Source organism: Ictalurus furcatus, chromosome 16 (genome assembly GCF_023375685.1).
Source record: "Ictalurus furcatus strain D&B chromosome 16, Billie_1.0, whole genome shotgun sequence".
NCBI lineage: Eukaryota > Metazoa > Chordata > Actinopteri > Siluriformes > Ictaluridae > Ictalurus > Ictalurus furcatus.
In genome coordinates, this window is record NC_071270.1 from 27,850,054 (window position 1) to 27,863,452 (window position 13,399).

The 13,399-nt window shown below is 41.9% G+C and overlaps 1 protein-coding gene across 2 annotated transcripts in view; it reads right to left on the minus strand.

Annotated features, from left to right (window-relative positions):
- Positions 1 to 13,399, minus strand: part of LOC128620625 (ADP-ribosylation factor-like protein 15) — a 73,571-nt gene that overhangs the window by 35,059 nt on the left and 25,113 nt on the right. For both annotated transcript variants that reach the window (XM_053645833.1, XM_053645832.1), the window contains one exon: positions 2,600 to 2,808. In XM_053645833.1, the coding sequence (XP_053501808.1) occupies positions 2,600 to 2,808 (209 nt within the window). The remainder of the gene's footprint in view (positions 1 to 2,599; positions 2,809 to 13,399) is intronic.

Here is a 13,399-nt window from a genome sequence, read left to right on the forward strand (position 1 = left end):
CTTTGTGCTCATCAGTGCAAGGGAAAGAGGAGTGGCCTTTCTGAGGTCAGTCAAAGTATAGAAGGTGTGACCTCTATGCCCATCTGTAGCGTGGCCTATTTGATAATCAATCCAAGTTAAGGCAGTGTTGCCGCTGAGAAGGCAGTGCTGCCGCTGTGAATGCCTCTCTGCCCACGTGTCCCAGTGATGTAGTCATGGTCTGAGTGCCAGTCAATCCCAGTACAGGTGGTGTAGCCTGTGTGCCAGTCAGTCTGAGGGAAAAAGGCATGGCCTTTGTGACAAAAATTCCAGAAGCAGAGACGTTTCCTCATTACCCATGATTCCAAATAAAGGAGGCATGGCCTCTGTGCCCATCGGTTTGAGTAAAGGAGGTGTGGTCTCTGCATATTGGTTCAGTGAAGGAGGTGTGGCCTCTCTGCTCTTCAGTCCACAGAAAAAAGGTGTGGCCTCTGTAAAAGTCACTCCAAATTAAGAAAGCATGGTTTCGTTGCCCGTCATTCTCAGTGAAGGGCATGCGGCCTCTGTGCAGGTCAGTTGATGTGAAGGAGGTGTGGCATCTGTGCCCATCAATCAAGTAAAAGAGGTGTGGTCTCAATGTTCATTAGTTCCAGTGAAGGAGATGTAAAAGTAAAGTGTGCAAAGTAAAGAGGAGCGGCGTCTGTGAGAGACAGTCCATGTAAAGGAGGCATGGCTTCAGTGCCGGTCATTCCCAGTGAAGAAAGTGTGGCCTCTGCACCTGTCAGTCTAATTAAAGCAGGTGTGGCCTCTGCGTCCATCAGTCACAGTGAAGGAGGCATAGCCCGTGTGCTTGTCATTCCCAGTGACTGAGGCATGTCCTCTGTGGCCTTCAGTCCCAGTGACTTTTTTCGTTTTGTTTATTGAACTTAAACATTGCACAATACTAAACAATGCTGCATCCTGGCCTGTTGTAAATTAAAATGATGCCGTTCAGTTCAAGCCTTCGCTTAGGTTTAAACAGAAAAATGGGCATCCGTATCTACAGTAGGGAGCGAGAAAAGGGGCAGCCAACTGTGAGAGCCTCACTTTGACATCCACGAGTGAACTGGGATGTGTTATTCTCCAAAGCCTGATATTTACTGCTCACTCAGGATCACTTCATGGCTAGTTAATTAGCGCTTGGTGTATTGGCTTGCATCCTGCAGCCCGCAGGCCAATTTCACCACCACCACAGAAAACAGATGTGCTAGTGTGTGTAAGTGTGTGTGTGTGTGTGTGAAAGAGAGAGAAAGCTAGCATGTGTACATACTTACACTTCAACAGTCCAACTTTCTGCAGCTCAACTCAGCTATGATTCAAACTACACACACACGCAGAAATAAACACATGGGGTCTGAGAAATCCCAAAAAGGAGGCTGTTATATTAAAATCTGCAACAGGAGAAAAATCGCGCACATTCCAACTGTTCATCCGTACTAAGACACAACTTTATAATTAGTTTCGAGTGTCATCGCGTGTGTTTCGGATCCGCGCTCGAACCTGACTCTTCCCGCATGGAATGAGAAAACGTGATAATCAAACTGTAATTTCTCCAAGACAATGCCACGTTGTTGTTGTTGTTGTTTTTTTTAAATCATGATGTGAAACAATTAAAAATGCAGAGAGACTTGTAGATGAATGGAGGGATGGTGGGGAATCCCCTGGTGATGCGAGATCTGTTAGTGTTTGTAAATAAGTTAATTCCTTAAAGACGGAGGCACAGGCCTGGTATCCAGAGTGCTGGCTGATGCTAATAACAGTTTAGAGTCTTTTAGAAGAGTCAGAACACAGTCATGCTCAGTCCTGGCTTGAAAGGAAAGGATCGCAGCTCATGGTCGGCTTGTCAAGGGCCGTGTTTAAGAGCTGGGATTTGAACTCACGATGTTTTGTGCATCTGTGTTTGTGTCTCTGTCCATGTACCCGTGTGTGACATGTCATTCACACTATCTAGCTCTTGTGTATGTATAAGCAGAATGTGTGTGTGTGTGTGTGTGTGTGTGTGTGTGTGTGTGTGTGTGCGTGCGCATGCACAAGCGTGCGACACCCCCACAGTGTCCATCACTTCCTGTATATCATAAACACCCTGCTCATATGAAAGCGGTGTGTGTGTGCGCGCGTGTGTGTGTGAGTGAGAGAGAGAGAGAGAGAGATTTCACATTCACTGTCTAGCTTTTGTCTATGTATCAGCAGTGTGTGATGTTACACCCCCATAGTGTCCATCACTTCCTGTTTATAATATATACACCCGGAAACCTGCGTGTGTGTGTGTGTGATGTCTCACTCATTGAGCAGCCCTTGTTTGTGTATAAGCAGTGGGTGTGATGTCACATTCACAGTGTCTAGCTTTCGTGTATGTATAAGCTGTGCGTGCGTGTTTGTGTGTGTTAATGATGTCACAGCCCGTGTCCATCTCTTCCTGTACAGTATCATACAGTACATACACCCTGCCCATATGAAAGCTGCGTGTGTTGATACATTCACATCGTCTACCTTTTGTATGTGAGATGTCACGCCCGCACGGTGTCCATCATTTCCTGTTTATCACATATATAACGTTGCTGTGTGTGTGTGTGTGTGTGTGTGTGTGTGTGTGTGTGTGTACCTCGTGAATGGTGCGTGCTGCCGGTTTGTCCTGCTGGTTGGCGAGGATGAGGAAGGGCAGGGTGCAGAGCTGTGGGTGCTGCAGGGCCGAGTGCAGCTCCGTGCGCGCCGCCTCCAGATCTTCATCAGATGAGGCGCTGTCTAACACAAACACCACGCCCTGAGAGCCCTGATAGTAACGGCTCCAGTACTTCTTAATGGAGTCAGCTCCTGAAAAACACACACAATGCACGCACACACACACACACACACTTAACAGAGATGCACCTATACATGAAATCCTAGTTGCACACACACACACACAATCTATATTATATATATATATATATATATATATATATATATATATATATATATATATATATATATATATATATATATATATATATACACACACACCACACACACACATGCATATACATATATATATATGAAAAATCTACTAAAACATTTAAGCAAATAAAAGACGTACACCCAAACTGAACCAAATAGTAACACTCCAAATAACAAATAAAAAGTTGACGTCCAAAATGAATCAAAAAACACTTCAAATAACACAACAAAATGCGTCAGTGATAGTTTTTATTTCGCCTCTAGAGGCCGCTCTCGTTCTGTATAAACCCAGTACTCTTCAAGGCCGCTCCCGCAACGGACGCACCCGGGAAGCACTACAGTATCGGTGTGAATTTTTGCCAATGAATTCGCAAAACCGATCGACCAGTCGACCTCTAGTCTAGCGACAGTGACATCAGAATCAAGATTTCTCACTTCTATGCTAATTAGACACAACGCAGTAAAGCGACATACTCAAATGATTATCTCGAAAGATTCCTTGGACCAGTCCAATAGAGTGTGTGGTCTGACGTTTCTTCAGTTATCCATTCGCATCCCTGTTTACTTCCTACATGCGAGTAGTTCCCGTCTACTGTTTGACGCAAACATGGAAGTCGCGGTTTCATCTTATTCCGCCATAAACGACCTCTCATTCATTGTGTATAGAGACGTTACGAAGAAAAATAAAGCTTTGGAAGTTTTTTCACTTCAGCATTAAGGTAGATTTTATAACGTGGTTTATTTATTTATTTATATATTTTTGACTATTTTCTTCTTTCCGTCACTGCTGTCATTTATTGCGTTTTTATTATTTGCCTATTTTACTACTTCGTTTATGTCTAGCTTTTGTTCTCTGCTTCTCACTTCTCCCCCACCGTGTGTGAAATGTGCCATATACATAAAGTTTTTTCTTCTACGTGTTGTTCTTCTCCTCCTTCTTCTTACTGACAGTCTGAGCGAGGAAGACAACATTCAGTAGCGAGGGTTAATCCTTCGCACAGAGAACTTAAACTGCACTTTTGCCTTATATTAAACACAATATTTAATTGTATCTGATCCCTATTTATTTAAAAATCAAGCCTGAAAACATGTGTAACGCTAACAAGTTACACAAAACATCTTGGCAGCTGAATGACGGTGGAAAGTGCAGAGAGAATTTCGACATAACTCCGGCATTAGCGTGGCTGGAACATATTGAGAAGGGGGGGGGGGGGGAAGTAAAAAAAAGGGAAAGTAAAAAAAAAAAAAAAAAAAAAAAAAAAAAGAGGACCGCATTTCTCTTTCCCAATATTCACTCCGGCTCTTGCGTTATGTATTTTTATGACTCCAAGCCGGCGTGCCAGCTCCGGCTCGGCTCGGGGGGCCTGCGTGCGGGGGGGAGCTGGGTCCAGAGGAAGAGGCTCTCGCCGCTGCAGCATGTTTTCTTTAAAGCCGACCCTGAGAGAGTATTAAAACGATTTCTTCTGATGGCCAGTCTACAGCACAGTTCAAATGCACTCTTTTTTACAGTGCACATATGGTTTCTCTTGCGCCGAGCAATTTCGGAGGGGTACAAAAATGCGGCCACCAAGACGCACAGACGCAGCATGGCTTTGGTTAGAGGGAATCGCTAAAAGGGGGGGGTGGGGGTTGGAGGGTGGTGGGGGGGTTGAGTGGGGCGCTTTGGACCCGAAACTGTGAAGAAACGAAGCCCGAAGCGCCTCAGACCTCTCCCGTCCTTCAGAACATAATGAACTGTATTAATCACAAGCTCGCTACAGCTCTTTCCGTTTACGTGGAGTGACGGCTCCATAAAACATCTCCAGACCAGCGCTCGTCATCCTCATGCTCCACAGATTTATCTCTGATTTTACTTAATTTATATTTATATATTCTTTTTCAGACTTCTTAGTGTGGCGAGCAGTGAAGGAACGCTAGCTGGGATCGGCTTGGCGTGATCTCACCGACGTGATTTAAACCAGCTCCTACAGGCTCCTGGTGAAGGAAAGCTGCAGGAATTTGTAAAGCCGTGTTGATATACGACGCATTCTGTCGGTCTTTTCCCTGATCCCTGAACCCGAGACCTCACCGAAAAGCTCGTAACAGGATGATGAACTCGACTCAGGTGTGTTAGAGCACTGAAGTACTACAGTGAGCAAAATTGGGCGGGCAAAATATAAATTTATTAGCGAGGCCACCGGGCAAGTACAAGCTCCAGAGTGCTGCCCGGTCCAGGAAACTCAAATCGTTCTTCTAACGAAGTTTTCAAACGCACCACCGTATCTGTGTTCTTGGCAAAGAGTCAGCAAGTCGCTGCCCAACATTTCAGCTATGAGCTAAGCTGTTTCGTCCTCAAAGACGAAATACATCAACGCCTGACAAGAATCTTCATTCTCTCACAACATGTTTAACCTTTGACCATGAGGTCACCATTACTAATAGCAGGAAAGCTGAAAGACAGCTGGAATTTTTGTGAAATTCTTTGCGTATTCCTATTTCTGGGAAGACCGTCAGTCATCCGTGCACGCTAATTTAAATCGTTCTAGATTGTACTTTGGCCCGTTTCATCAGACCACCATTAGGCACCTTTAGGCCAATGAAAACTTGTTTTGCTAAAAAGTCAATAATTAGAATTAGTGACTATTTTCTTTCTCTGGTTGCCGAACCTACGTATAAAAAGCGAAAAGCTTATCCCAGGTTACCGATTTGTTCAACACTACAGGCAGAATTATACTTCAATATTATAATTACGTGTACCCTTATGCAAAATGGCTGCCACGTGTATCCTTTGGTCGTTTGGAGTCTCGCTTGTCTGCACATCCTCAGAAATTACCACGACGCATCCACATGGTGCAATACCGACGTATACCACCGTGTGCCACTGTGTCTCAAATCACAGTATCACGTTATGTACTAATCTTGACCTCAATTACCGAGCACTATCACTAGCCAGTTTTCCAATTACAGTTAGTGGGTGAATATTAAAAGCCTCTCATGTCACCTTCAAACCTACAAAAAGCCGTTATGCGTACCAGTCTTCTGGATTTTCTAGCTCAGTAAATACTTTTAAATGGAAGGAATGTCTGAGCTTTCGATTTGAGATGCAGATCATGACAACAATCACGACGACGGCGGAAAGTTTTGAGCTTGTTTAACATTCGACATGCGTGAAATCACTAAACGTTTTAAAAGTTCCACTGGATGAACAGGGACGTTTTGGCGCTGATGAGCCCTCTTATGGGGGTCACTTTTAACCCCCCAGACGTACATAACATACACAAGCGAACGTGTGAACCAATGTCACTGCTGTTTCTGCCCCATGCATGTAAAGTCACTTGTCAAGTATAAACCAGCCTAAAGAAGGATTAGGAACCTTCCACATATTCCCATTGTTCCATAAACACTCATTTTCCAGAAACCAATAACACCAACTTTCCATGAGACCAAACAGAAATGTTTAGAGAATTTACCATGCAAAGAATCCTGGGTTTCCTTTAAAGACTTTTAATGTCAATAAATTCCATTAAGGTTCGGCTACGGAAAAGAAATCTGAATAAACAATGAACACGGCTGAACAGCGACAATTCTGACTGAACGCTTAACCGTTAATGATGGTGTTTATGGTTTATTTATAAGACGATATGAAGTGGTTTTGCTTCTCGCTGCCGCTTCATGTTACCACTTCTGACTCGGAACAGATGAGACATTGGTTTTGAATTTGAAGCGGAGAATAAACGCATACTTCACTGTCCATTCATCTTTCAACATTTCTGTTTTAAATGTCACTGAAGGTTTTTTTACCAAGTCTTCACTTCATTAATCAGACCAGAGAGATCAAATGAGGTTTTCTAAATCTACGAGTCTATGAAAAAAAAATAATAAATTAAAAAAAAATAACTGCCTTGAGCTTAATAATTTACATAAAAGTATGTAATTGGCCAGAATACAGAATGTTACAGAATCTGCGATGGATAACATAAAAAAAATTTACATTGCTGAACTATGGGCAGTTTTTTTTTCCTATTCCTAAACTCCTACCTTTCCGGGGTTTTTTGGTCTTAATTTTTGTTTGGACTTTAATAGAGAAATCAATGCTCTGCCCATTTTAGTGTTTAGTAAATGTAGAGGGTTCTCCAGGTTCCAGGTTAAGAACCTCCGATTTAACACGTCTCTTTGTTGTTGGGTTTTATTATTTTTTATTTATTTCTTGTTTGTCGACTGGTTGGTGATTGGACGAATGGGTTGCCTAACATGGCATGACGAGTACTTGAGCACTCATATTTTTGTCCGTCTTTAAAGCGCACCTATTACGGATTTGAAACGTGCCTAATTTTTTTTTAAAGCTCTCATACAAAAAATTTATGTGCAAAAAGGTAAAAAAACAAACAAACAAATAAACAACACTTTAACGTGCTCATCATTTAAATTGCAGCATTACCTTTCCCCCAAGTGACACAAACGACTCGTTAAATGATCCGTTCTAAAGGATTCGTTCTAAACTCCTCCTTTCAGAGAGCATGCTCTGCTCTGATTGGTCAGATGTCCCACTCTGTTGTGATTGGTCTACCGTGTGCTTCGAAAAGTAAATGCCCACTACCATAATGAGTTTCGGCTCCGCCTGTCAGCGAGCGGCCAATGAAGACCAGAGGCTTTTTATTACAAACCTACGTAGGTTAGTACAGGAAGTAAAGTGTGGAATCACTAACGACTCGTTTCAGCTGTTCAGAATCGATTCCTTCTTTTGCGAGTCGATAACTCCCAAAGGAGAGTTTGTCGTACTCGATGATTTGTGAAACTTTGCAGACTTTTTACATTCTCAAACAGCTCTAACACACTACATGAAAGGTAATATCTGAAAAACCATAACAGGTGCACTTTAATGATGCTCCATTGACTAGACCTGCTTGTTACCAAAAAAACAAAAAACAAAAGGTTCTCCACGATCCCCACTGTTTGTTTGTTTGCTTTTTGCCAGATTTGCTCCAGACTGCCGGACTGTGATGTTTCCGTACATGCAAGAACGACTCTTTTGCTAACGTTTCCGTCAGATGATTCTTTTATATGTTTCTTTTTTCCAAAACGGATTTGCGCCTCCCTACGTCTACATCACCGATATCCTCAGACAGCGGATCTCCGAGATCTTCAGGTCTGCAGATTTCAGCTAAAACTCAAAAGGTCACCATGGTTTTGCAGTCACTACCCCGAGGCCGCTCTCATCTTAGCATTCGGCGCTTGTCGGGTTGCGCTATCCCGTTCATCTGTGCCGACGGCATCGGCGAGTCATCGCTTTCACCAGCAACCAGGGAATTCCTTCTGACATCCTTCACCCTCTGACTCACTGCGGTGAAAATCCTCACCACTTCTAACCTCAGATTTTACCCAACTCTCTTATTGCTCTGTTACTAATTAAGACTTTCTGTCTAAAGCCCCCGGAAATCTAAAAATAACTGTTGACTTTATGACGTCTACATCCCAGAGATCATAATCTTGGGTAAAGCTTGCATAAGCTCTCAACCAACCACACAGCTGATGGTGCGTATTCCTCCCACGGCGCTTTTATCAAAACTACACATTCCCACTCGAACGGCGTCTTGCTCAAATCTAGCACACAAACCAGAGAATCAAACGCACTACTAGGTTCGGGCGATATGACAAAAACATCACATTACGATTCTCAAAAACTTTACTACGATACACAATATTTAGCTTTGATGAACTTCCAGCAAAACAGTCATGTTGTATAAAAATAAATAAATAAACAAACAACATGAAAATTGTAGTTTGATGATACTTTTATTTAATACCTAGAAAAGAAGACAATTTTACAATTCTACAGACTGTGACATGATATCGTATCATGATATTGATACGATATCACCACATCACCCAGCCCTATGCTCAACTATAGCCTACTGTAATAATTCTATAATTTGCTACACATAGCGTCCTCCGGATGTTTTGGCGCCCTTAATGAAAAATACAGGAACACAAATAAACAATAAGTGCTTGTATACATTTATTATATTGTATCGACAACCCCGATTCCAAAAAAAAAAAAAAGTTGGGATGCTGCGTAAAATGTAAATAAAAACAGAATGCGATGATTTGCAAATCTCAAACTCGTATTTTATTCGCAACAGAACGTATCAAATGTTTAAACTGAGGAAATGTACCGTTTGAAGGAGGGGGGGGGGGAAAGGTGATTTTGAATTTGATGGCGTCAAGAAAAGCTGGAAAAGTACGTGTTACTGAAAAGAAACGGCTGGAGGAACGTTTCAGAACTTATTAGGTTAATTGGGAACAGGTCAGTAAGATGATTGGGTACAAAAAGAGTATCTTAGAGCGGCGGTGTGTCTCAGAAGTAAAGACGGCAGAGTTCAGACTTCCGAATCAAGTCGAATGCAGTAGAACATTCCTGATCCACTCCAAATAATGTTACGGTAACTCTCTTTTCTTTTCTGTTATGTTCTTCTTTCCACTCATCTATCTTTCAGCATTCTTCTCCTGACAATATTCTGTATCTCATAACGGCATGACGTCCGACGTTAAAGATTAGACTGTTCCTCACCGAGCTATGTTTCTGCGCACAAATACACGGTCCTTTTACAGCATTTTTTTTAATTAACTACACTGCACGTAAGCCGGAAAACAGGATCTCCCTCTACCATCAACAAACTTCTGCTGAGCCTCCCAGCTCTGCTTAGCAACGTCATATAAATACATATCAGCATTTCCCTGAGTGGCCAAGACCCTAGATTATAACGGTATCCTTCTAATCGCCGTTATCAAACTGATATCTTCCTTAAACTTCCTTAATCTCCAACCATAGATCATGTTCTCCAGTGGAGCTGCTCTTACCCCAGAGGAAGCATCTTTCCATCCATTCTGTTCCTGTCACCTCATTATTTCGCCATTTGTTTCTGGTTTTATCCTTTGTCTATTTTTAAAAACCCTGATCTCCATCCAACCATTCTGGATCCATGAGCGACCTAAACCTTCCATTAGGGGGGGAGAAAAAAACAAAAACAAAAACGTTGTCGTATCTCAATAACAATTGTTTCAATCTGGCTTCTGCACAACACACAGCCATTTCAATCTGGTTTTCGTACACAGAACTGCGCTGCAATGGACCTTTTAACCTTTCTTACACGTCCTCAAATATTCTCCTGGATTCACACAGGACGATTTCCAGACAAAAAAATAAAAATAGCATCGGCAAAGAATTCTGAGGTCACGATTGGTGGTCTTGACATGCTGACATTATCAGCGGCTGGGTTGGCTTCACGACAACCAAAAGCGATCGATAAAGTTAGGCCAGAAATTTTGGAGTAAAAAAACCTGTGCGTGAGCGTTGCTACGGCGCCGTTCTAAAATCCACCAATCGGCAGTCTGTACAGGATTTCGTGGAATCTTTCTGATCATTGCAGCAAAAAATGAGGGTTTTTTTTTTTTGGTTCTTTTTTGCGGAAAACTACTCGAATCGCCACGGATTTGTTCTGCACGCTCTTCGTGTGAGGTTTCTTGGTAAATGAGACCTTTTAGCTGTACTCATGTTCGACGCACGTGAATCGAAGAGGGCTTCTCGTCTCTCGGCCCAGGTCTGCGTAAAACCTGAGGTTATTTAGAAAAATTACGAGCTCCTCCGAACATTGCTTGATTTTACGTTTATTTCTGGATTAAACGCAGGAAGGGCTGATTAGAAGGATGGCGTAGGATGACGCCGAACTCGAAACGTGAACGTTTGAGCAAGTCGTCATTTAAAATCATACTGGAACTATAACGTTACCAGGCTAGACGTCGCAAAGCTACAACACGAGATAAACAGAAAAAAATATCCTTAGAATTTCCTATAAGCTTGCTTTTTTTCTTCTTCAGGTTTGTGTTTACGTGTAATCTGACAGGAAGAACACGTTATCGCGCCGTCTGTTATACAGTTTGGCTGAATGTTCGTTTCAGATCTCGTACAGCATCGCAAGTAATAAATGTTTTAAGAAGCACGCTGAAATCACACGCTAATGCAAGACAGGAAGCTGGATTAGTTGGATATCGATGCGGAACATTATTTATTTCAAAGCCTGGACTGGTCAAGGATACCACAGTTCACTCCTGTGAGCTGGTGTTTCATCTTGTTCACACCAGGAAGCAAAGAAAATAATGCAAATTGTCAAGAACTGACTGGACACTAAAAAATACTTTTGTACCAATTATCATTCCTTTTCTTTGTGACAGAAATTCTGGACCAAAAAAAAAAAAAATCTAATCTGAAGCTAAAAGGACACCTTGTTGGCGCTTTGTAAGCAAAACCTCCACAAAATTAGATACGTAATGATGCGTATCTAATACGAGTATCGCATCACGATATGATTTTGTTTTCTTTCTTTTTTTTAAATGGCCAGATCACATTCCAAACCGACAGCTAAACTTTATCTGGAGTCCACAAATTAAACTTTTGAACCTCATGCTCCTAATTTTCTGAGAATGAGGAGTAAACTTTATGGAAGCTTTGGTCTCGTCTTGTTTACTGTAACCCCCCCATTGGCAGTCCTAAACAAAACAAATGCACACTTCACTTCAAAAGGTCCATTTGGCTGCTCCATTTTAGCCCATTAAAAAAAAAAAAAACACACACACAACCTCTCTATAGTTTAGCTGAGCTTCTCTCGTACGTTCCTGAGTAAAGTACGAGTCTCGGGTCTTCCGGCACTTGATTTCTGACTGGGAGGAACTGTAGGTTCTCCCTAAAATGCCCCGTCCTCCATCTCCATTTGCACCCCCTGGGATCAAGGTCTGGGATCAGATCTTTCAGCATCACATCCACTCTAATATCTCTTCCTTTAAAATCCAGCTCTCCTTCCTTTCTCAATGCTTCCCATCTCTGTTTATTATAACGTGTAGGTAGGATTTAAAAAAAAAAAAAAAAAAAAAAAAAAAAAAAAAAGGCTTTTGTTTTGTTTTATAATGATTGTAACGTAATATGTATATTGTGCTGATTATGTTGGTCTCGTTAAGAGTCTCAAACATGAGGGAGTTAAAATGATTACCGTTGATTTTTATGCTGAAATACAAATGAAACCCTTGAGAGATTTTTCTCTTTGGCTCTTTATGCAACTGGCTGGTTTCGCAATTTGAAACATTTCACGATTTCTGAAAAACATCTGAACAATCCTGAAGAGGATTGTAAAAAAAAAAAAAAAAAAAAAAAAAAAGTAATTTGGACAAAAAGATTGGACTATAAAACCAAACGTTCATATTCTCCATCTTCAGTAAGCGCTTTGTCCCGGTCAGGATCACGGTGACGTTTGATGTTAATTAAATCAAGAACAACTTGTTTCTTCGTGCACCAGGGTTTAGATGTCGCTAGACGTAACGCAGAAATGTGCGAGGTGTTTACTGGGAAAAACCCATTTCCGACAATTTTTCCCCCCATCTCGTCTTTACTGATGCAAACATTTCCATCTCAGCAAAGTGCATAAAACTTTATTTCCGACATTTAGCTGTTTTTTTCCAGTCACATCTGACTGCTGTTTGCATTTAAAGCTTTAAATTTAAAGCTTTTATCCAAAACAAAAAACACACGCGTTTAAGGAGCCGATTAATCCGAGCACGAAAAGGCTACGCTTATAACTCTTATTTGAGCGCCACGCCTCCACTTCCTGTCTCTGTTTTTCGAGAACTCAACTCTGAGATTTTTGCATAACAATTATTTACTATATGAAGTTGAAACCTCACACACGTTCCCTGTTTCAGACGACTTTTCTCGTCGGCTGGCTACTAAAAACACCGGAGGGAAGTTGTTCTTAGCACCCTATATTCACCTGACCTCCGGTCACGCCGCAAACCGAGCTCTCCGTCGCACCTCGTTCCAGCGCGAACGCTTTACAGCGGTCGGGACGAGTTCGTGACAAGCTCCGTCCGTTCTGTGCCTCCATGCTCGAGGCTTGAGATTGCCAAAAATGTGTTGAAATGGGGGGAGGACCAGTCTAAAACCACTGACAAGCTTCATGTAAAATAAATGTTCCAGCCAACATTATGAGCGCTCGTATATTATATTCAATCAAGCACTTGTCAGTGTAATCCAGGGGCTTCCGTTCAAAAGGGACGGATCACCTTAAAGACTAGCTGTGATGACATCTCGTTATGTATTAAAACACGAGGACGGACTCCCACATCCGATCACGAGATCATCGTTTTCTCAGCCCTCTTCCAGAACACGTCTTCGACTATAACGCAGCAGCAAAACGCTGCTTCTTTTTTTCAACACGAAAAGTCAGAGAACGTTCATTTAAAAAAAAAAAAAAAAAAAACAGAACCCTGTGACTAAAGAGCACTGACCATGAACTGGCTCGCACGTTGTAATCTTGAGTGATTAACCATACGCACACGATTGCCACAGAAATCGTTAAATCATGGCCGGAGTTCCAAAGGAACAGGAAAAAAAAAAAGAAAGAAAGAAACTGCAAGTGAGTTAAGTGTTTTCAGATGGTTGCTT